Genomic DNA, 24,152 nt, shown 5'->3' on the forward strand with positions numbered 1-24,152 from the left:
TTCCGGTGCAGTCCCTGAAGTCAATACTGGACAGGGTGAGGAAACAAGTGTCCTCATGTCAACACACACACACACACACACACACACACACACACACACACCCCACAGTGCAGCCACAGGCAACTCTACAAACACAGGTTCACAAATGTCCCACGACCCTTTGCACCCGGGCTGCCTAGTCACATGAAGACTGCCGTGTCTTGTTTATGTTGGGTCAAATACAGAGTTGATACTCCAAAAGGAAAAAAAAAAGTAATGGAAGGGTGCGGGCTGGTGGGGGACGAGGGAGTGGGTGTTCAGCCTAGTGATGAAACCATCCTACTGCTCTCCCATGTCTGAGTACCTGGGTTTGATTCCCAGCTCTGGCTGCCAACTCTAACTTCCTGCTAATGAGCTGGAGAAGCAGATGGTGATGCCCACGTGGGAGGTCAGGGCTGCATTCCTGGCTCTTGGCTCCTGGCTCTGCTTCTTGGCTACCTGGCTATTGTGAGCATCTAGGGTGTGAGCCAGTAGACGGGAGCGCTGGCTTGCGTGCTCTATCTTTCCTTATCAAATAAACATTTTTAAAAACCAATTTGCCAAGAACAGCTCATTTCTAACACCACCCTTTCTCATTGCCTCAAGATAAGCAAATGCAAAGGAGCAGCCATCCAGAAAAGGGAAGTTCAAGTTCAATGTGATACAGAACGAGGATAAGGAAGGAAAAAGGATGCTTTCATGGAAGCAGCTATGGTTTCAGGCCAGAAGCAAACAGCAGGCACTGACCACTCTCCCACGGGAGCACTGGGCTTTCTGCTGAGACACGTCAGCAGGTCTCATGGACGGCAGTGGGGCCGGCTCAGAGCGAGATCTGCCATGAACTGCCTGGTCATTACCCATGGCTGCAGGGTGCCCAGCCTTGTCACAGATGGGCAGAAGCGAGGTGTTCCTGGACAATAGCAGACTTGCACACATTGCAGCTCCGGCTTCATTTTATTGTCCCTCAGGAGAGTGCTTGGTGCAACCATTTCCCTGGCTTCCCTTCCCTGCACCTCGCTGGTGCTGGGAGCAGGACATCAAGGTGACTTATCAACAACACAGAGAAAAAAATGAAATGACTGTTACAGGGACCACAACGCGCCGACAGTTGCCCTGGGCACTCTAATACAGACACAGTATCCTTCCACTTAAAACCCAGAACAGTCCCACTTATGACAAACCCAACAGGAGTGAGGCCAAGGCCCGCTGGGATATAACTGCAGAGTTAGGTCAGGCTTGTTGGATGCTGATCTCAGACTGGAAGACCTTGTGTCAGATTCCATGTCCATTTGTCACCAAAGCAGAGAGTGAAGGGACAGCCCTCGCCTCAGGGATGGCTGAATGCTACTGCTATACCATCTCCTGCACTGCTTCCAGCCACCCTATGTTCACTGCTGTCCCATTGGAGATGGGAAGACACAGCCCAGGTCACAGAGCTACGGTGGGAGGGCCATCTGCTGACCACACCATCCCCAAGCTGGGGACCCCCAATCACTATCTATGGGGTAAATAAATGAATCTCACCCTCAAGGCATTCTTGATTTACAGGAGAAGGGAAGACAGGTGCACAGATTAACATAAGACAGAACAGCAAGTAGCAGGTGTTATTGCTGGTGCTGGGGAATTTAATTCTGGGGTGGCAGAGAGACAGGGGACAGGTCCCCCAAAGTGAGCAGAGCAGCCAGAGGCCCCAAGATACAGAGGTCAGAAGGGAGCTTTGTCCATGGCCAGTATGGGGTGATACTGGTACCCCAGTTCCAGCAGATGAGCCACCTGTAGGGTGTAGGGGGTAGCTATGGATACCGAAAACCAAATCAGCAACAGAGAGGAAGATGCCAAGGCCATGAACCAGGAGACCTTTGTTACAGTGCTGTCTGAGGTTGGCACTGATAAGCCGGCTAGACTTCTTTGTCACCCTTGACCCTACAGAAAAGTTCGACAAGTGCTCTTGAACACCACCTCACATACGTATTAACGCAAACATGGCCGGGCTCCTGCCCTGCGGCTGGCATGCCCCCTTCGTGGCCTGCACAGGCCCCAGTGGTTTCAGCCACCTCCAGATATGGTGCACAGTGGGGGAGCCATCCTGTGTGGGCCCAGCCCAGCCCTGCACCCAGGAGGGCCCTGGCAAGCTGGAGGATGGTGCTTGGTCAGTGCATCAGGGTTTCCCCAGCGTGCTTTCCCAGCATGCTTTGGAACCCACTATGGCAACAGCCAGCAGGATCTGCCACCGGACAGAGGAGGTCAGCTCCTGGCACTCTGTCAGGTTCCCTTCCCCAGCTGGCAATGTGTTCACCTCCTTTTCTAGACTCAAGGTTCTGGTTAAGTACTCAATGCCTGGGTATTGCCCTTTGTGCAAAAAGGGCTCTTGCTGCCCACTCACCCACCATGTGCAGCCAGCCCTAGAAAGGAAGAGGCTCACTCCTACAGCCTGTGTCCTAAGGGAATCTGGAGCTGTTGATGAGGGTGCTCATCAAACACCAGATCTCTTACGATCCCGCTCCTTACTAAGCCATCCAGAATGACACAGGTTAAGTTGCTGCTGCAGACACCGCCATCCCATTATGAGGGCGCAGGTTCAAGTCCCAGTTACATCTTTTTCAAGCTGGCTCTCCGCTAATGCGCCTGGGAAGACAGCAGATGATAGTCCAAGTGCGTGGGCCCCTGCCACTCAAACGTGGGAGACTTGGCTGGAGTTCCTGGCTCCTGGCTTCAGACTGGCCCAGCCCTGGCAGCTGTTGTGGCCATCTGGGGAGTGAACCAACAGAAGGAAGATTTTTTTCTGTCTGTCTCTCCCTCTCTGTCACTCTGTCTTTCAAATCAATAAGTCAACAAAATCTTAAAAGTAAAAAAGCAAGCAAGCAAGAAAAGAAAAGGAATTTGCCTTGTACAACAAACCACAAGGAACTGGCAGTGAAATTTCACCTTTCCCCAGCTTGTTCCTCATGCCAGTGCTACAGCTCAGGCACAGACAGGGGTGTGCCAGTGACTCCCTTGGCACAGGTTAGCCTGTCTGGTCTCTGCAGAGGGTACTGGCAAATGCAAACACAGCCCTCTCCTGAGAGCACGGCCCGGCACCGCAGCTCCAGCTCGCCCTCCGCACTGGACTCGTACGACCTGCCGACACTGAGCGCGAATAAGTCCCTCACCTCGCAAAGTTACTAAATAGCACAGCCTGCCTCTCCTGGTGATTGGTCTCCATGGAGCATCCACATTGCTCAAGAGGGTTAATGGGGATAACACGAGGGAAGAGCTTACAAGCAGGGTGTGGTGGACAGGCAGACCTCTAAGCCAGGGTGAGGGATCTGCTGTGTGCTGATAGCTGGGCAACTCTGCACCAGCTTGTTCTTGGATATGCCACACGATTCCCCACCAGACTGGTTGTGAAACTACACCCTGCAGTTGCTAAGCTTACCCAGTCTCACCCTAGACTTCCTTCAGGCCAGGAGAGGAGCCATGGCTCAAAAAGTGAGTTCGTTTTCCTTTCACAAGGAGAGTGAAGCATACTGGCCGTTGCTGCCAACACACATCAACCAGACAGCTCAGAGCATTTTATTAGAAAGACATGGAACGGCGGGGGTAGGAATAGGATGGGAATAAACCAGAGGAAGAAGGAAACGCGACTGTCCAGCATCAGATGGGGAATTCAGGGCGATGTCGCCCGTCTGTGAATTCCACTGGAAGGCAGACAAGCCAGTCTTTATGAGATGCGGAGTCACCCTGTGGGTGTATGAACAACCCAGGTCCCTGAGCCCTGCCCTGCAGCTTCTGACCACCCAGCAGGTCTGGAGTGGGGCCCAGGAATGTGCATTAACTCTGAGGCTTGGGGTGGGGTGAGGTGGGGGACACTGATGCAGTGAGCTAGGGACTCTGCTCTGAAAAGTGTGGGCACTGTCGTCAAGAGTACAGCCTGGAACTACCCCTTAGTTCTGGGATGTCTCCAGATGACCTATTTTGGTTTTCTCCTGTACGCTTATAAAATGGTGAGTTAGAATAGTACGACAGCTGGCATAGTGGTTGTGTGAGGGGTTGAAGGCATGAATCCACATTCAGCAGCTACAATGGGGCCTGGCACACAGCAGGTGCAAGATCACCACCACCACCATCATCATCAACATTATCTGGCTCTCAGTTCAAAAGAAAGTTGATATATAGAGAGATATGTGAAGACAGTATGTACATTCAGACGTGTGTGTGTATATATACGGGAAATACAGGCAACAAAAAACATTTTCTTCCCCTAACTAGGAGACGTGGGCAGAGTTCCAGGCTTTTATGCAGTCTTCAGCATTGCTGGTTTGGTGTCTGATTTTACCCCTTCTTGTGCTCCGTGCGCACAAGGTCTTTCATGCCTGGATGTGCATGCCCAGCACATGCAGAGCCGCCTCAATGCAGATTCAGGGCCCCTGAGTTGCTGTGATTCTAGCAAACTGGCAGGTGGCACTGGTGCAGCTTGTACTAAGGGCTACACCAGTTAAATCAATCTGAACTGGCCCCAGTCCTAAAAGAGCAGACGCCCTGTCACCCCCTCCCTGCCACGGTTGGGCTCCAGGCCCTCAGGCTGTCTGTCACTACCTTCCCCTGCTCAGTTTCTTCACTACAGACTCTCAGGGGCACCAGCCAGGCTCCAGGTCTCAGCCCTGAATCGCCCCCACTCTCTTGTGGCCTGTCCTACTGTCCCTCCCTCGCACCACAGCCTGAGCTGTCCTGGAGGCGAAGTGCTTGCATTTTCAGGACAGTAACCTCAAAAGGAAACCGCTTTTCGGCATGCGGCTGGCTATAAATAATTTCTAAATGAACATCATCCTCAGAGTGGAAAACAGACCAGTCCAATGTCTGCAAAGGAGTTCTGATTGTTTCGATCAAGAGAGGAGAGGGTGGGAGAGAGAGGAGGAGAGAGGAGAGAGAGAGAGAGAGAGACCTAGAGAATGCTCACAGGGTCCCTGTGGAAACCAACTGCTTCACCTGCCAGCTTCCGCTCCTCTGGCCTGTGGGTGAGAGCACCAGAACCCACGCCAGGACGTTCAAGCCCACATGTGGATGCCTCCTTGTTGTACTCACCCACTCCCCACTCCACCCAGAGGTTCACTCCCTCCGATGTGCTTGGGCATGGGAGTAGGGAAGGGGTGGCCCTCCATGATTTCAAACTCTTTGAAAGAGTCTTCTTTTTTTAATCCCTATTTCAAACCAGCTATGAACATTTTTCTTAAGTAAACATGGCCAGCAGAAAAACCTGCTACACTTAACCCTGCTTGGCTCTCTTATCTATGAACTAATCAAGACAAGTGACTGGAACCCTGAAGACACAGGTGCTGGAATGCCACAAAAGAGAATAACAACAACAATAATAAACACTACCAATGTTCACAGCCCCATGGATGGATTCCAAAGTCCTCCAGGGAAGCAGCAGAGGCGGGACTTGCAGTCCCATACACTCGGACCTGGCTTGTCCGGATCAGGAAGCGGCCCGTCAAATCGGAGTGGGGGGGGGGGGGGGGAGCAAGCCGGGGCGGCGGTTTCTAGGGAGGCAGATGTTAACCAGAAAGGGCTGCTCCTCTAGAGGGGACATCAGTGAGCCCCATACTCCAAGCTGCACCTCAGTTGGCAAACACCCCACACAAGTGCTGGGAAATCCCAACAGCGACGCATGGTGTAACAACAGCCGCGAGAGGATCAGATGGGAGCAAAGGACGGCATTTACCCTCTTCCCAGAGGTCTGGGGTGTCCAGCTGCTGCTGTTCCGGGCAGGGCCTCCTCTCTTCATCCTGGCAGTCGTATTCAAAACACTCCTCTTCCGCTCCTGCGTCTCCCAGGGACATCGCTGGGGTGATCCCAAACCTGAAACATCACCCTACAGGGCCGTTCCTGGGGCTGCTCTCGGCCGCCTGTCCACAGGAGCCATTGGGGCACTTGGTGGGGGAGGAGGGGACCGGCGGGGCTCAGGCCGGGTCCCGGCTGGCCCCCAGGGCAGGTAGTGCACCTGCCCTGGCTCAGCCAGGAGTGGAGCAGCAGCACGCACAGGGCCATTGGCCCAGCATCACTTAGGGAGGCCCCAGAAGGGGGTGTTTCCCAGGGAGGGACTGGGCGGGGGAAAACCACCTGCTGGGAGGGAGAACGCGCTGACAGGTGTTGTGCAGCGGCAGACCAGGCCAGGCGGGTGAACAGGACCTGTCAGGCTGTCCCCGGGGAGCACCAATTAATGGTAGCTTCCTGGAAGTGTCGTAGCAACCATGAAGGACAAGGTGGGTACACCTGTGGAAAGGCGGGGCGCCGGTGGGAGGAGTTGCCCAGGTGAGAGATTGCCCAACAAACAGTCTCAGATGACAGATTTCCTGTGGGTGTGCCGCTGGGGGTGGGGGGGCAGCAGCAACAGGTCCGACTGCCACAGGTGCCTGAGGACAGAGGCGAGCCAAAAGGGAGAGTGTGTGTCCCCTCTTCCAGCAAAAAAACGAAATGGAAAAGGTGACAGTCACTGCTGCGTGGGCTGAGGTAGCTAAGAACCAAATGCATTTTTTCTGTATTAATCTGTATTCTTAAAAAAAAAAAAAATCCCACTCTCACCCTCAATCTTTGCTTTCCTAAATGTAAATAATCCTTTGGAACTGCCAGAAAAGGCAGTTCTCCCCCAGAAGAGAGGACTGCTAATACCTTGCTAGGTGGCCTGTAAAAGGACTACACAGCTGACCTGCCGATCTCAGCATCAATTCCTGGGCACTACTTGATTTTGCCTCTAATGGTGAGATTGGCAGCTTCCTCCATCTGACCCACTTGGAGGCGGCCCAGGCCCTGGGATCTCAGAGGACCACTGCTCACGCGGGAACCTGCAGCCTTCAGGTTAGACCTGTGCTGCGTTTCTGTGATCGGCTTCCCCTAGTTAACCAGGAGGAACCTCTTAGCAGAGGCAAGATCATCACGAAAGACTTGCGGCACCAAGTTCAGGGCCTGGGCCTCGGGTGGGCCGTGGACAAGGCTTTCCCCATAAAGGTTCAGATGAGATCACACGGCAGTGCCTACAAGGAGCAAAACAGAATAGGACCAAGATTTGAGTAGAAGATGAAACCATAGGAACGTCTACCTTCTCTGGCTACATTTTTTGCACCTGAGTGGCTGCTACATTTTCATTGGGTTAAAGATGACACGATTTGGAGTGGGTGTGTCTGATCTAGCAGCATAGACACCTGCACCACACATCGTAGTGCCGGAGCTCGGTTCCCAGGCTCAGCTCGAGTCCAGCATCCCAACGCAGACTTCAATAACTGGGCCACGTAGGAGACCTGGGTGGAGTTCCTGGCCTCAGCCCGTCTTAGCTTCAGCCTCTCTGGACACCTGGGAAATAGACCAATGCTGGCAGCCTCAATCTCCCCTTTCCTCCTCTTCTCTCTATGTCTCTCTCTCTCTCTTTCTCTCTGACTGCGCAAGATCACATTTTGAACAGCAGCCTAAGCTTCAAATACAGTGTGTATAAAAATACATACTCAGGGGGACAAAAAGAAAAAACCCATACTCTTTAATTTTTATAACCTGGACTTGTTAATCCAATTCAAGGTGAGTTGTTCAAATGATGGTGGGCATGTGAGTCAGGTCCTCCAGATGCTGCACCTCTGGTAAGGCAGACACGGAGGGCACCCAGCCCCAGCCAGGACTCATCAATGCCAGGCTGGCAGGAAGATGTGTGCTGCGTCACAGGGTCTATTGGAAAGAAAAGAAGCTGACTTCATTCTTCCAACTCCCCTCGCCAGGGATTTTACTCATCATCAAGCTGGCTGGACACATCTTTTTTTTCTTTTTTAAGATTTATTTATTTTTATTGGAAAGGCGGATATACAGAGAAGAGGAGAGACAGAGAGGAAAATCTTCTGTTTGATGGTTCACCCAAGTGACCACAACAGCCAGAGCTGAGCCAATCCGAAGCCAGGAGCCAGGAGCTCTCCCGGGTTTCCCACGTGGGTGCAGGGTCCCAAGGCTTTGGGCCGTCCTCGACTGCTTTCCCAGGCCACAAGCAGGGAGTTGGATGGGAAGCAGGGCTGCCGGGATTAGAACCAGTGCCCATATGGGGAGCGTGTCACATGCAAGTCGAGGACTTTAACCACTACGCTGTTGCTCCGGGCCCGGCTGGACTCATCTTGAAGATCAAATCTAGGATAACTTTTTCACAATGGATGCCCAAGCCAGCACGCAGTGAAGATTCGGATATGACACTTAAAACCAATTTTCCCTGCCTTTAAATTATGCTAATTATTCGATATATGAAATATATTACAGTGTGTCCCTGTTGACTGCCACCCAAATGGAGCCACGACTATTTGGCATCTTAGGATGGGGAAGATATTTGGAAAAAAAATACATATATATAAAGTTACAAGGAAAAGTAGTATCAGCTATTAAGAACAATGGAATGGGTGTCCCTCAAAAAACTGAAAATAGCCCTATTACATGATTCGGCTATCCTACTTTTGGGTATAAAAACCAAAGGAAAGGAAAGAGGCACCTGTACACCTGTGCTTACTTCTGCAGTATTCACGACGCTAAAGGCAGGGAGTCACTAGATAACTAATCCCGGATGTATGGATAAGGAGGTGGTAGAAAGAACACTGTTCTATCATCTGCAACAAAATGGATGAAACTCAAAGACCTCATGGTAAGTGAAGTAAGCCAGACACAAACACCCCCGATCTCTGCACTATGTGCAAGACCCGGCACTGAAGCAATACTGTCGCCTAATCCACACCTTCCTGAAGGTTTTCTCAGTGGCCTCAATCATACTCCTCAGGGCCACAGAAAATCCAAGACCCCAGCTGGCCTTCAGCTGAAAGGCCATTTCAGCCCTCGACCTGGAACCGTTTTGTGAGTCCTGCATTTCCAGGCCATGGTGGGTCTGCCCGATGTCCTCTCGAAGTTGGGTTTGGTTTATGCATTTTTGGAAACGTGTGGCGCTAACTGCTTTCAGCATGCCATATCTTATCAGGAGGTCGCTGCCTGGCATTAACCCCATCATGGCTGACGTTAACTGTCATCATTTGGTCCAGGCAACATCTGCCCACATCTCTCTGTGGTAAGTTAACTACTTTTTTTTTTTCCCTTTATGATTAGACAGCATGCCATGGCAATGAACTTCGAGACCACTGGTTCTGATATCTGGCTGCCACCACTGAGGGCAGACTTCTAATTCCACAATTCTTGCATTTGCTTGTTAGTTTCCTACTGATGGTTTGATTTCTTCCTCTGCTGTGCCTAGGCGTGTGTTTACTACCATCGAAGCAAGCACCCCTCCCTGCTCTCCACCCCATCCCCTCCGTCACAGTCTTCTCTCAGCATTCCTCCTAGTAAGCAGCCTACTTCTCCACGCCCACAAAGCAGAGTGGGTCCCCCAGTTCTCCCTTGGACTTCGCCTATTCCTTCAAATAAACAAACACAAGACAACCACAAGGCTCCAGACCCCTGGGCTCTGGGCAAACTGCCAACCCTGGTCTTCGGCTTCCACACCTGAGGAAGGACATCACACCTGCCAAGGCTACTGACACAGAAGCTTGACTGAAGCTACTGCATCATGAAGCTTTTGACCCTGAACTCCAACAGCCGTTCTGCAGGGCATTATGTCCAGAAGAAGCATGGGCAACCTCTATGTGCAAGGGTGTGTCGCACAATAAACTCACAATGAGAAAACACAGGTCCTGGGAGCCCTGTTGGACATGTATGAAAATCAAGTGCAATGGAGTTAGAAAATCACCTCGCAGTAAACACTTCAAACCCCTCTGACAAACCCACACTGGAGAGCCAGCCACTCCCACCGTGGTATGGGCTCTTCCAAGGCCACTGCAATGCAGTGACCAACAAACAGCTGATCTTGCTCATGGCCGTGGAATACAGAGTCACACAAGCATCTCTCATGATCATCTCCCCAGGGTTCCTCATTTACAAAATCTGTGCAAACTCGACTGCCTCCTACCCTGGCATTCGATTCTACACCACTACACAAGAGAGGACAGTGTGGCCAGGGTGGGGACAGGCTTAAGAAGAAACTGTAAGCACAAATATCAAAAACAAATGCTGCCCCAGAGTCAAAAAAATATTTATCTTTTTCCTAAGGGATTCTTTTGTTGAATGTGAAAGGCGGAGGGAAAGAGAGAAAGAGAGAGACAGAGAAAACCCATCCACTGGTTCACTCTCCAGATGCCTACAACAATTGAAACTTTGCCAGGCCAAGCAATGCCAGGAGCCAGGCACCAGCTCAGTCCACATCTGCAGTGTTGGTAGCCGGGACCCAACTCCTTGAGCCATCGGCTGCTGCTGTCTCCCAGGCTGTGCAGGAGCAGGAAACTGGATAAGGGAAAGGAGGTTGGGTGTGAACTCTGGCACGCCAATACAGGACGAAGGTGTCCCAAGGGGTGTCGTAACTGCTAGGTCAGATATACACCCTGGGGCATTTTCTTGTTGTTAAGAAACAGAACCATGAGTACTATGGCTGAGAAAAGGAAAAGGGAGCACCAGCCCAAGCCCCAGCTCTCCCTCCCAGGCTCCAATCCAGCCTGGTTTATGCCCATTTCCCACCTGGGATCTTGGGTCACTTGCCCAGAAGAGAGACCCAGGATCTTGCATGACCGCAGAGGTGATGCTACAAACACACAGGTTCAAGACAGCCTTCTGCCAAGCGTACCATACCCAGCACTGGCCACACCGAAACACAGCATCTCTGACGACTGCCTGGAAGGTATGAGCCATCCGGCTCCTCCCGGTTCTCATGATTAATTTCCTGCTTCCATGCCCCTCACTGTATACTCCGACGGTGGGAGGGCAGAGCGGGACAAAACCACCAAAACAAACTTTGCTAAAAGGGCGTGGAGGAGTAGAAACTGAAGAAAGCTCCCATACCCCTCAAAGGTAAGGCAAAATAGCAGCCATCTCCGCCGACGTTGAAACAGCAGTCAGTCCAAAAGGCCTGCGGACCAACTCCCCACGCAGCCACATCACTCTTGGCAGGACTAACGCTGCGATGTCCGGGAGTCAGGGATATTGACACAATTGGTGATTCTGCATCTTATTTTTTGCTTGAAACTTTGACTCACCTTTTTACTATTAGTATGGAAAGCTACTTAGATATTGATTCCAGCGTCCAAGGATGAGAGAGACAAAGCCATGCTGTGTGCATGCTGATTTGCAAGTTAAAAGATGCATGAACACAGGGCAAACCTGCCTGAAGCCAGGGAAGAACGGAAAACTTGCAAACAAATCAAACCCAAACTGAGCTGCCCCAATGCAAAGCATGTGCAGGGGCAGGGGTGGTCTTGCTTCCTTACTAACTCCCTGCAACTGAGATTACAAAACTGCCCACCGTCCCAGGGAATTGTGCCCCCAGCAATGGGGTAGCGGTGAAAGGGCCAGGGCTTTACTCAAAGTGCATGTAGGCGGCCTCGGCGGTGGATATGGACAAGCCCTCGGAAAGATGAGCCATCTCCTCTTTCCTTTCCCAAACTCTTAGCCCAGGAACCAGTGGGTAAGAAAATCCTCTGATGGACACCCAGACAGCAGAAGGCCAATTCTCACCCACCACAGCGACCGTGGCCAAGACTGGCTTTATTCCCGCATGAAGACAACTAGGCAACGCAGCCGTGGGTCTCGACGTAAAGGAACACTTTCTCTCCTACTTCTTGGGAGATGTCCACGGAGGGGGCTGATCATCTGTGGCCACACCCAACATACTCATAGACCACATGACAGGCACGAGACTACACCTGTGCAGGATGTTGTGGCTGGAACTGTAACTGGCCAGTTCAAGAAATTATGGAAAAGATAGGCAAGGAGGCCCGTGATGGTCTCCCCAAACAGCAGGGTTCCTGCACCTGCCTCTCAGAACTGGGGCACAAGTGGGAGTTGGCCTCCGGACAGAATACATCCAGAGGAGAAAGCAAGGCACAAGGGGATATCATTCCTTTACTGCTTTATCCTCTCACCTCAGATCTTGGGGGTGCCTGCCATCCTCACCAATGGCTTCATTACCTCTGGGGACCATGGTAAGTTACTCTACGCAGTTTTGCCCACCCCGCCCTGGGCAAACCTCTCTCTCGGCACCTCTTGCAGCCTGCGGTCAAGGCAAAGGCCAAAGGACAGGAGATGGGGATGTTGGGTGTACTCCTCCCTCGGCTCGCCAGAAAGGCCAGTTCCTGGTCTGCTGCATCATTCCGTTAATTCAGTGTAGCTCCAGGAACTTTCGACTCCATTAATTAAGAAGCAGCCAGCCTACCCACGAATGGCTGGGGCAGGACTAGGAAGACATAGGACCCATTGGGAAGAGACTCTCAGAGCATACATATCAACCATCTGGTTTTAGGCAAAGAGCCTGCAATTGAAGGGTCATTTTTTCCGAGAACTGGGAAACCAAAGAAAGTGCAATCTACAGCAGCACCTGACACCGCAGGCTCTTGAGTCTTCCCTCCGAACACACCTGGGTGCCCAAAGCCTCCAGGCCAGCCTCCCCCGGCATGTGCCACGCCCTCTGGCCCTGCACAAACCCAGATGGCGACTCGTGGATACGCTCTCCCAGCCCCTCCCCAGTCTCTGCACTTTCCCATTAACAAGCCAATGCCACGGCTCAAATCACCCGTGCACCGTGAGCTGCCGCTGCCTCCCCCAGCCCCAGCCTCACCCATGGAGGCGCAGCCCCCACGTCTGTGCTCTGGGAAGGACAGATTCTTCCAGGCCTGCTGCTCACAGACCCGCGAGCCACCACCTCCTGAATCTCTAACCGTGCCTCCCCACACATAGCACAGAGCTCAGTGAATACATTGCCAATTGCACACGCACACACACACGCATCAACCACACACTCACTTCTCACACTACAGAGGTTTCAACAGAAGCATCGTGCGTGCAAACCTGGCACATCACAACCCATCTGCCCTCCTGAGCAAAGGAGCTGCACGCAGCAGAGGAGCCTCTCACTGCAGAGGAGTCTCACACTCCCAGGCCCTGCACCTGCTATTCCCTCTACCACGCTTTGGAAACAGTCACAGCCAAGCAGGCCTGCCAGTGGGTCAGGCTGCTGCTAGCGGCTCCCCACCCTGGCGCCACTACCCCCACCCTGTCCCCACTTCTGCTCAGCTTCTCCCCACCTCTGTCATCCCCTGCAGGGATGGTTTTGGGACCACCCTCCTCCTTGCAGACAGACGATGCCCCTCCCATCTCTGCCCCATTTGGCAGGGCCCATCATTACCGTCCGAGCATTCTTCATAATACCAGTCTAGTTCGTAGTAATCCGCTTCGATGAATTTCTGCATAGTCAGGATTCTTGCAGGAGGAAGAAGGGGACCTCACAGCGCCATCATCAACGTTCAGTGAGGCGCTGCCATGCCTCCCTGCCCTTCCAGGACGTGGGGCCCAAGAGCATCCCCAGGCACACGGGAAGAAGACTGTGCATTCTTAAGCGACAGTCTGGAGCCAAAATGGAAAAAGGGCAGCGAGAAGCGGGGCGGGAGAAAAAGCCTAGGAGGGGTGCCAGGGGTGGGGGAGTAGGAGGAGCAGAAAAAGGAGGGAGCTGAACGGCACAGCTCTGGAGTCTGTGGCGGCCAAGCTGATAAAGCAGCACTGGACAGCAGCCCTGAATGGGAGTAGCCTGAATCATCCTATCCCAACGCCCAGAGGGTGACGTCAGGGACACACACCACCACCCAGCCTCTCTGGCTGTGGCCTCGCCTCCTGCTCCCTGCTCATCTTTCAATCTAACCGTTACCATGGAAACTGGCTGGCTCTGGGAAAAAAAAAAACTGATGCCGAGATGGAGGAAATGTCTTCCAAGGAAGCTGGGGGCAAAAGCCAAGGAGCACCTCCGCGCAGGGAGGAGGGCAGGTGCAGGTGGGAGAGCGAACTGGGGGCTTATGCCATCTCTACCCACCTTCCCCAACAAGTGTGAAGGACTTGGGGTCACCATGGAATGCAGCCCGGACATCAGAAAGGGGCCCAGCCTTTGCCACACTGGACTTGCCTTGCTTCAGCCTGATTTAAATGTTTCACCACCTCCAGGAAATGTCAATGTTTTCACATTGCTACAGTGCTGCTGCTCTTGCTGTTCCTGCACTCTGACATGCTGAAACAGAGAGACACGCCCTTACGGAGGGTTCTGCTGCTGTTTGGCCTCTCACCTGGGTCACTAAGGTGCAGAAGGCCCCCCAGGAGGAGCCTGGCCACCTGTAGGAAGGGGGGGCCTTGGAACCTGGCCTTATTAAATGCACCTGGGATATACCATGGCCTTGAAAAACAGAGTTGGGACTCAGTATTCCTAAGTGGCTGAAGTGTTTAAAGACTGCACCATCAATAGAAGGGATTGAGTAATCTAGGTTTTTAGATTGACTGCCCTGATATTGGAGGTTAGCTGGGGGGAGGTTGGGAGGGGGTAAGATCAAACAATCCTTTATGGTGCAGGTCTGGCCTTGATGCCGTGGAGTGTTCTTCTTTAGCAGTGGCCCCTGTCCACTCAGGGCCAACAGCATCACGCTCTGCCTGCCACTTGTGACGTTCAACAATGTCTCCAGGCATTGCTCAATGTCCTTGGGACACGCAATCACCCAGTTAGAAATCCCATCCTGAGTCCTTTAAGGCATGCATTGGCGTGGGGTTGAGTCCTGTAAGGATCTGTTGATGCCAACAGCAACTTCTATATGCATATATGAAATTGCATGCACAGGTTTTTCTGTGCAGGAAAATTAAGAGGAAAACTATACCCACCCGTTATCTGTAAACCCTGGGGGTAGCACTGGTCTTTGTATATTTCTGTGTCAACTCTCCTAGTCCAACAGCAGCTGAGCAGCCTGCAATGCTGGGGCAGTAAGGTCCCAGATCTGTTTCCCTAGCCCTGCCTCTGTTCCAGAAGTCTCTTTACTCCTCTCTTGAGGGCTGTACCTGGCTCTCCTTGCCCAGCCTTGCTTCTAAACCCTATCCCCTTGTGAGTTGTGGGAATAGGGGCTCCTTCACCACCCATGAGGCAAAAGAGCTTCTTTAAGTCGCAGAAGGGCAAGGAGGATGGTAGCAGCAGGGGCCCCATTCACAAATAGGCAAGGAAACGGTCTACCCAGTGGGCAGAGGGACCAGCAACATTGGGGATGAATGTTGGCTTGGGTTGTGAGCAGGTTTTCATAAATGTCCAGAAAACGAGGGGGACACAAGAATAGTACCATCACTGGCCATATGGTCCTCTGGCTGTCACCTATACCTGGGAGGCCCAATGACCCTCGGCTGTCCCTTCTTCTAACATATCCCTAATCTGACCAACCCCAGAAGGTTCCCGGTCAAAGCAGAAGCTGAATCCCACAGCCTCTCTGACTCAAACCCCTTTCTCTGACCCCTTTCCCTGGACATGTATCTGTAGCTTTCTGGAGCATCTATTTAAAGTCAGCAGCCAGTGACTTTACTTCTTCTGTAAGTAGCTATAAGTAGCTGCTCCTGTTATCTGAACATCTCTCTTCTCTCCCTCTGGTCTCTGTCGGTTTCTCTGACAGCAAACCTCAGAGTGGCCTCTCATTCCTTAGGTCAGGTGAGCAGAGGCAGGTACCTGCAGGCTTTCTGAGGTTCTGTTCATTTAGAAAGAAAAATCAATGGATTTCAGGGCAAGGGGGAGATGGGATGGCGTTGTGCCTCAGTGGTTTAAGCTACCACCTGTAGCATCTATGTCCCATATGGGTGTTTCAGCTACTCCACTTCTGCGGCAGCTCCCTGCTAACGTGCTTGGGCCCCTGTCACCCACGTGGGAGACTTGGAAGAAGCTCCTGGTCCTGGTTTAGGTCTGGCCCAGCTCTGGCTGCTGCAGTCAACTGAGGAATGAACCAGCGGATGAAAGACATATCACTCCTCTCTCTCTTTCTCTGTTTCTCCCTTCCTTCTGTAACTCTGCCCTTCAAGTAAATAAAACACATCTTTTAAAAAAATATGGATGGATGGACAGACCAACGGACAGACAGATGGCCGCATAATTTCCTAAGAGCTTGGACTTTGGGACTTAGTGCAGGTCTCTCGTTCAACTTCTCGGTGACCCCATTAGAAACAACAGCCTCATCTGCTAGGTGGGAATAACCACAGCACCTGCTACAGAGAGAAGACGATGCTTTAATGAACTAATGCATGCCTTAGCACTGTGCCTGGGAGAGAGTGCATTCACAATAACCGTAAGTGGTGATTATTTTCATCATTCCAATTCTTTGGGGGGGAAAAAAGCCTGTATGAGCAATTAAAAAGACAGTACAAGTGTCTAAGCTATAATTAGGGAAATGAGGTAGAAACACCCTTTATAAGTGCTTCCCAGCATAATTAATTGAAAGGCGGTGAGTTCCCAGTAATGAGCAACAGTGACAGGCTGGGGGAGACAGGGGAAGACAAGAACATGTCTAAACACTAATGAACAAAACTTAGGTCAAGTCCAAAGCTGTACGTCCCTGCTTGAGTTTTCTTAAGAAGATGGGCAAGAAGCAAAACAGAGTATAGAAATAAGCACAGTGAGGAAAGGCCTGACTCGACAGAGAAAGTCTGGGAGTTTCAATGTCATACTCTCACTCCCATCTCACAGTCCCAGAGGGCTCAACTAAGCCCTCCATGGCTCTGCAGGGCTGGTTCCTAGCCCAAAACACAGAATGCATGAGATTCCAATACCCCGTTTCCCTTTACACCAATGGTCCCAACACTGCTGAGGGTTCCAGCCTCGCCTGGGCCCAGACATAACTGCAGGCGAAGGAGCCATCTCCTCCCAGCCCTGCTCCTCCAAGTGCCGCAGCACCCCATCGCTGCCCATCCTTCAGAGTCAGCCAAGTGTGTGTGTGTGGGGGGGGAGATAGGTCCCAGCAGCGGCTTCAGAGAAAACCCCTTACTGCCACCAGGCTTGCCAGCCTCTGGGGCATCTTCAGCCATAGTGTTTGGGAAGAGTTGGCAGCACAACAGCCATCCGGCAATTTACATCTCTGTTGGGCCTTGCACCCTGCAACCTAGGCACATCCCCAGTGTGCACCCAGCAAGTGTGGCATCCAGGAAGACACCACAAACGCCCAGAGCAGCTAAAAGAAGCAGCCTCTGTCTGCCTCCTCAGCCTCGCTCCACTTCGTCACTAGCTGACTAAGGAAACACCCGAGAATTATTTTAGATGAAATTACACAGAAAACAAAAAAGGAAGAAAAGGCACAAAAATAAATTAGAAGGTACGGTGGCTCAACAAGCTAATCCTCTGCCCACAAGTGCTGGCATCCCATCTAGATGCCAGTTTATGCCTCAGCTGCTCCACTTCCCATTGAACTTCCTGCTTATAGCCTGGGAAAGCAGAGGAGGATCGCTCAAAGCCTTGGGTCCCTGCACTCATATGGGTGACCTGGAAGAAGTTCCTTGCCTCTTGGCCTTGGATTGGCTCAGCTCCAGCCATTGCAGCCATTTGGGGAGTGAAGCAGCAGATCGAAGATCTTTGTCACTGGATCTCCTTCTTGCTGAAGATCTGCTTTTCCAATAAAAAGAAATAAATCTTTTTTTTAAAATAAATCTTTTGTTAAAAAATTAGAGGTTATAAAAATTCAAGTTAGCATCCTGTACAGAAAACAAATTGGACTGAAAAAAAAATAAAGTTTTAAAATCAGTTTTTAAGAAAAAGGATCAAGAAAGTAAGAGTTAAACCTGAAACTATCTGTGTGGTTTCCTGACTTTCTGGCTCTGCTTAATTCAAGTGGCATAGCAAGAATGTCACTCGAGCCACCTGTCACACCACATCAGCATTGGGGTGCTCAGGTGTGAGACCCAAACAGGGCTCTTTGGACAGCAGCTGACCCCACGTCTGGGGCTGGAGCGAGTCAGGGAAAGATCGAGAAGGGTCTGTAGGCACCAGGTTTAAGACAGCCAAGATCACTTCCAGGTCTGGGGCTGAAGTGTCACGATGCACCTGACCATGCGGACATCAGAAGAACACGGTTCCCTGTAAAGGCCACGAATCCACAAGGAACATCAGAAAGATGAGGGCAAGCGAGCACACAAGGCAAGCACTTTTAAGCGCTTTTCTATTCAAATCAAAGAAGAATAGAACAAGAGTCATTTTAAATCCATTTTGGGAAGTAGGAGAGGTGGGTGTGCGTGAGTCCCTTCTGTAAAGCTTTGGATACGGCTCTGGTGGGGTAGAGGTGCAGGAGCGATGAGTAAGCCGGCAGGATATGGAATGAGAAAGGCAGGCCCCTGGGACAGATGCGCCTGAGACTGTGGTTCCTGGAAACTCCAGCTGGCCGAGAAGGGCTGCAGAAAGACAGTGGCTCGGCCAGAAAGCTCAAGAGGAGAGCTTATCACCCACAGCAAGACCTCGGATCCTAGCAAGAGGAAAAACCCAGCAAGCCCAGGGAGCAGCCACTAGGAGCAGGCAAAAGGTTACGTTCACATAACCAGGTCAAGGAACCTGACATTCCAGAAAATGATACCAGGATAACAAAACTGAGGAGACAGGTGTCACTTAGCTGTTAAGTGTTATTTCCATGAAGGGATAAGACAAAATCACACACAGCCAGAGAAGGCCCTCAGACACAGGGAGTCTGGTGACTTCAGTGGGCACAGGAACACACACCCATGTGTGAACAGAGAGAGGAAGAGAGAGAGAGGGAGGAGGAGAAAAAGAAAAGGCCCACCCGCAAGAAGCTGATATCAGCTGGAATCACCTCATAGGATGACCGGGTCTGCAGGCCCAGCCTCACATTGCTCTGTGCACACCTGTGGTCCTGATACTGCAACTGGTGAAATGGCCCTCCCGGAAGCTGTGTGTGTGTGTGTGTGTGTGTGTGTGTGTGTGAGAGAGAGAGAGAGAGAGAGAGAAACAGGTCCTTGGGCCCGGCAGCATGGCCTAGCAGCAAAGCCCTCGCCTTGAACGCCCCGGGATCCCATATGGGCGCCGGTTCTAGTCCTGGCAGCTCCACTTCCCATCCAGCTCCCTGCTTGTGGCCTGGGAAAGCAGTCGAAGACAGCCCACAGCTTTGGGACCCTGCACCCGCGAGGGAGACCCAGAAGACGTTCCAGTTTCCCAGCTTCGGATTGGCGCAGCACCGGCCATTGTGCTCACTTGGGGAGTGAATCATCGGATGGAAGATCTTCTTCTCTGTCTCTCCTCTCTGTATATTTGACTTTGTAATAAAAATAAATAAATCTTAAAAAAAAAAAAGAAAGAAACAGGTCCTTTGTGGGTATGATGAACAGGACCTTAAGGCGACCGGCTTAAGGAGGGACACCAAATCCAATGACAAACATCCTCGGAAGGGAAGACAAGAGACAAAACCCCCAAAGCGGAAGAGCACAGGAGGCACCCATGAGCCCAGGACATGCCGACTCAAGTACAGCCACCAGCAACCCTCAGCGGTGTGCCGGGTTCTCTCTGGGATCCAGGAGGAACACGCTGTGCCTGACACCCCGCTTCTGGCCCGCTGGCCTCCAGAAAGGACCCATTCCCAAAGTCAGAAGCACTCACTGGGCCGGCGGCCACTGGCTCCCGTAAGCCTAAGCAAGGTCTCAGCTATGCCAAGACAGGATTTTCTTTATTTCTTGATGTCTGACACAATGACTAGATCCCAGAACAAACTATCCCAAAGTTTAAGAAATCACAAAAGAGCAAGTGTGACCCACTGCGCCCACCCTGACACGCAGGCCTTGAGAGTTTAGCAGTCAGGGAGCTGGCAGGTGAAGGACATGCCGATTCAACATATTCACCATCAAATTTGAGCAGTTAAAAAAGAAATTAGTGAGAACTCTTAGTACATAATGATTAGTGCCTAAGCATAGTGAATACACATACAGGATGAATGAATACTAGCCATGGAGATTCAAGTACAAATGAATACGGACATGAGTCTGCCCCCAAAGCATCTGAGCCTGCCCATCCCTTGCCCTCGGAGCACCTGACTCCGTGTCCCACAGGTGACACATGTGGGCCATGCACACACAAGCAGGTGGATTTTCAGATGTGCCCCTGATTGGCTCCCGCCAGCTAACAGGCAGGACCAGGGCAGCCAGGAGACCCGACAGTACACAGCAAGGCTTGAGGGGTTTCTAACCATCCACAGCCTTCCCTCCACTTGTTCCAGAAACAGGCAGCTTCTGCAGAGTTCTCGCTCTGATCCAGACTTTTTTTTTAATGGCTGCCACTGCCAGTCACCGAGCACCAATGACAGAAGGCAGGCTGGGAGAGTGAACAGCTTGCTGCCAACTGCCCCTTCCCAAACCACATCCCCCTCACTACAGACACAGGAGATGAGGGTGTGCGGTCCACCTCCAGGGGGATGACAGGGTCTTGGAGAGTGTCCTGCTCAGCAGAGAGTTGTGGACACACTTTGGTCTACCTGGGAAGGACAGCACGTGGGCCCTCAGCCTACCTGCTTTTGACTCTGCCAGCGGTCAGTCTTGGGTGCTGGACTCTTACTCCTGAGGCCAGCCACCAGGTGGTCTCCCACCAGGTGCCAATAGCTCCGAAAACCAAAGAAGCCGAAAGTTCAAGATGCTCCTGGATCCTGCCCCCAAGCAGCCTGGGCCCTGCACACCCCCTCCCCCAAAAGAGCCAGCACAGACGGGCTGAGAGCTGAGCTGTCGTGTCAGTTTCTCACCTGAGTCTGTTCCAGCTTTGTCTTCCATTCGGGGAATTAACATGCAAAGGAAAACTGTCAATCTGTCCCCCAAGCGCTTGCCAAGCATTTCTGCTCTTCAAAGAAAAAGGGAAAGCAATAGAGGGACACTCATGGTTGGAATCCGGTCCCTGATTCCAAGGTGGGAAGCTGACCAAGGAAGCACAGGTGCCACATGGACAGGCTGCCCACCCCTGTGGGAACCTGCCCGCCCTGTTCACCATACACCGTGTCCAGTGCTCCTGCTGCCACCAGGGCCCCTGACAGGCACCTGCTTTGGGTCACCTCCCCCAGAGTGGCACCGAGGGCCCCAGACCTTAAGTGTCTATGGGCCAGAAAGTGCTCTGCAGCCAGGACCTCCTTGTTTCTCCCTTTGGACCCTGCAGACATCAAGGTCAGCTCAAAGTGGCAAAGACATGGACCCACGGTAGTCTGCTCACTGAGGTCTGAGAAGGAGGTGAGACAGGGCACCATTGCAGGCTGCACACACACACACACACACACTCAGGAGGTCAGCACAGACGCAAGTCATTGTGAACATTGTGCCTATGGTGCCTGTTTTCAGATTTGTTTTCATTTATTAGAAAAGAAGGGTTACAAAGACAGGGAGGGTCAGAGAGACAGAGTTCTTCATCGGTAGGTTCACACTCCCAGATGGCTGCAGTGGTGGTGCCAAAGCCGGGAGACTCTAGCCGAGTCTCCCACACTTGCGCAGCAGGGCCCCAAGCACTTGGGTCACCCTCCACTGCTCTGCCAGGTGCGTTGGCAGCAAGCTGGATTGGAAGTGCAGCAGCCAGAATTTGAACCAGCATCTGTACAGGATGCTGGCCTTCCAGACGGTGGCTTCGCACCCTGTCCCTAACGCTGGCCTCTGGTACCCCTTTGTGTGTCACTTAGATCTGACTCAGGGAAAAGCAACAAACAAAACGCAGCCTTTGGAATGTGGGGACCATCAAGATGATCTTTTCTATGTGGGTTTTACATTTTTAAGTTTTTACAAAAAAAGGAAGGAAAAAGAAGTTATGTTTTAAAGTGAAAAGCACATGCTTGTGTCTCCTCTGATTTCAGAGGCACTTATTAAGCAAGGGTGAAGACGAGGATGAGGAAGTTGAGACCCTCATGTAGACATGGAATCAACCCTGGTGGCATTTATTCCAAGAATGTGGAAACTATTTTCAACCACTTATAAGTTTTCAGAACAAGGCCTTGCATGTATTTAAGCTTCAACGAGAAAAGTGCATGAGTGGATGCTGAACATTTCTATGGTGTTCCGGTTGAGAACTTAAAAATTACCACCCAAAGACAACTGAACAGTATGAGGGAATTCAAAATGTTCATGGAAAATGGAATTAAAAGCTATGAGGGCTTTTGATTAAAAAAAAAAAGTGTGGAATTTGTGCACAGTTTTTCCCTAACAGAATTCCCATGAACTCTTCCAGGCTCCCTAGCATGCATAGATTTCAAAAATTTTTGTTCAGACCCCCAACATCCATTTTTCACGAACACACTGAACTGTCTCATGCTTTCATTTGAAGAAGACAAGCAACACCACATTTTTAAATTTTTATTTTTCTTCTTATTGTTTTTTAAATGAAAACTATGGACTCAGCACAGCAGTGCCTAGTGGCTAAAGTCCTCATCTTGTATGTGCTGGGATCCTGGCTGTCCCAGCTGCTCCACTTCCCATCCAGTTCCCTGCCTATGGCCTGGGAAAGCAGCCGAGGATGACCCAAAGCCTTGGGACCCTGCGCCCATGTGGGAGACCTGGAAGAAGTCCCTGACTCCTGACTCTGGATTGGCTCAGCTCTGCCACTCTGGCCATTTAGGGAATGAACCAGCAGATGGAAGATCTTTCTCTCTGTGTCTCCTTCTCTCTGTAAATCTGACTTTCCAATAAAAATAAATACATCTTTTAAAAAAATGAAAACTAAATTTCCAACTTTTCTAATTCCTATTACATGATACAAAAACTCTCACATTAAAAAACCTGCTTATTATGAAAAACAAACAAAAACCCATCATCCCGGGATGCCTCTGACGAAGCACATTTTGGAGAACCACAGAACACTGCATGTGATTCATTTCCAGACATTAACACCAAGTCCCCTGGGGGCAGGTCCTGTGGTGCAGCACCTTAAGCTGCTGCTTGGGAGGTCAGCATGCCAGGTCCAAGTTCTGGCGAGAGCTTCAGGTGCTCTGCTTCCAGTCCAGCCTCCTGGGAGGGAGCCAGTACATGATGGTTCCTGTGCTTGGGCCTCTGCCACCCAAAGGGGGAGACCCAGAGGACCAGCCCTGGCTGCAGGGGTCACTTGGGAAGGGAACCAATGGATGGAAGATTTTGATCTCACCACCTCCGCACATCTTTACCCCTACTCTATTGCTATTCAAGTTATTGTTGGGGTGGGGGGAAATCAAGTGTCAGTGCCCTAACATGTGATTTTCCCAGGCCATACCCATTGAGTCGGAGGATGGAGCCCTCTCTGCCACAAGAGTGGTGGCTCTCAGCTAATTCTCTGTCCCATAAAGCTTATAGCAGAAGTTGCCCTCATCCCACGGAGACACCACCTCAGGCACAGCGCCTCACTCTCCCTCTCTCACCTGCCTGAAACGCCGCAGGGAACACGCCTCTGGGTACTCTCCTGCCAAGCTTCCCTTGGTAGAACATTTGAGAAGAGGATCACTAGATAACAACCAGGTTGCTCGAAAAGATATGCCAGCCTTGCGTGTCATTAACCACTGTAGCCGATTTCCAAAATTTTCCTTGCGGATAAGAGCCGACACAGGCTAAGCAACAGGAGGACACTCGCTCTCAGGGTTCCAGAGAGACTCTTCAGGATGCATCAGACTTGCCGCAGCCCAGACCTGAGGTGGGGGGGTTCTGCATACAGGCACCACCGGGCCCGCTGCCTACAAGCCTAAGGACTTGGAGACACCTGGGATACTCAGAGCTGGAGCTCAGGGAGCGGAGGTTCTCAGAAGTACCACAGAGCTCTTCAAAGCAGAAGAGAATAAAACAATGTACAGGTTGCACGCAGAGAGCCACGCTGTAGGGGAAAGTGAGCGTGGTGCAGCTGCGCTCAGGCACCTGCTCTTCACCCTGCCGGGGTGGCACTGGGCTGACCACAGCCACTCCAGGCAGACCTTGGCTGCCTGACCTTTCACGTGATGGTGAAAACAGTCTACACTCTGCAGGGTGCTAGCTCTGCCATCTACTAGCTCACCACCCATATGCCCAAAGCCACTGAGGCAGGACCAGGCTAAAGCCACAAGCCCACAACCGCATCTGGGCCTCCCCTGTGGGTAGCAGGGACCCATGGACTTGGGCCATGACATGCTGCCTCCCAGGCTGGCATGAGGAGGAAGCCAGAATGGAGACAGAGGAAATAAGAACTCAGACTCTCTTAGTCCTAAGCGGTGACGCCATCTCTGTGCCAAACGTCTGCCCCTGTGCCAAACGTCTGCCCTCCAGTGGATGTCCTTCTCCTCGGCCATTAGCCACCACCATCTACAAACACCCAGCAGAAACTGGAGATGCAA

At 51.7% G+C, this 24,152-nt stretch overlaps 1 protein-coding gene across 9 annotated transcripts in view; it reads right to left on the bottom strand.

The window, feature by feature from the left end:
- TRAK1 (trafficking kinesin protein 1) overlaps positions 1–24,152 on the bottom strand; it is a 93,944-nt gene that overhangs the window by 36,834 nt on the left and 32,958 nt on the right. For 2 of the 9 annotated variants that reach the window (XM_058679139.1, XM_058679138.1), the window contains exon 1: positions 5,720–6,046. The exons of 4 other annotated variants lie outside the window; for them this stretch is intronic. In XM_058679139.1, the coding sequence (XP_058535122.1) occupies positions 5,720–5,837 (118 nt within the window). In that variant the 5' untranslated portion in view covers positions 5,838–6,046. Of the gene's footprint in view, positions 1–5,719; positions 6,054–24,152 lie in introns of those variants that run through there. 3 more of the 9 variants (XM_004581387.2, XM_058679134.1, XM_058679135.1) reach the window with 3 other exon arrangements.

The sequence above is a fragment of the Ochotona princeps genome, chromosome 21 (assembly GCF_030435755.1).
Source record: "Ochotona princeps isolate mOchPri1 chromosome 21, mOchPri1.hap1, whole genome shotgun sequence".
NCBI classification, from domain to species: domain Eukaryota; kingdom Metazoa; phylum Chordata; class Mammalia; order Lagomorpha; family Ochotonidae; genus Ochotona; species Ochotona princeps.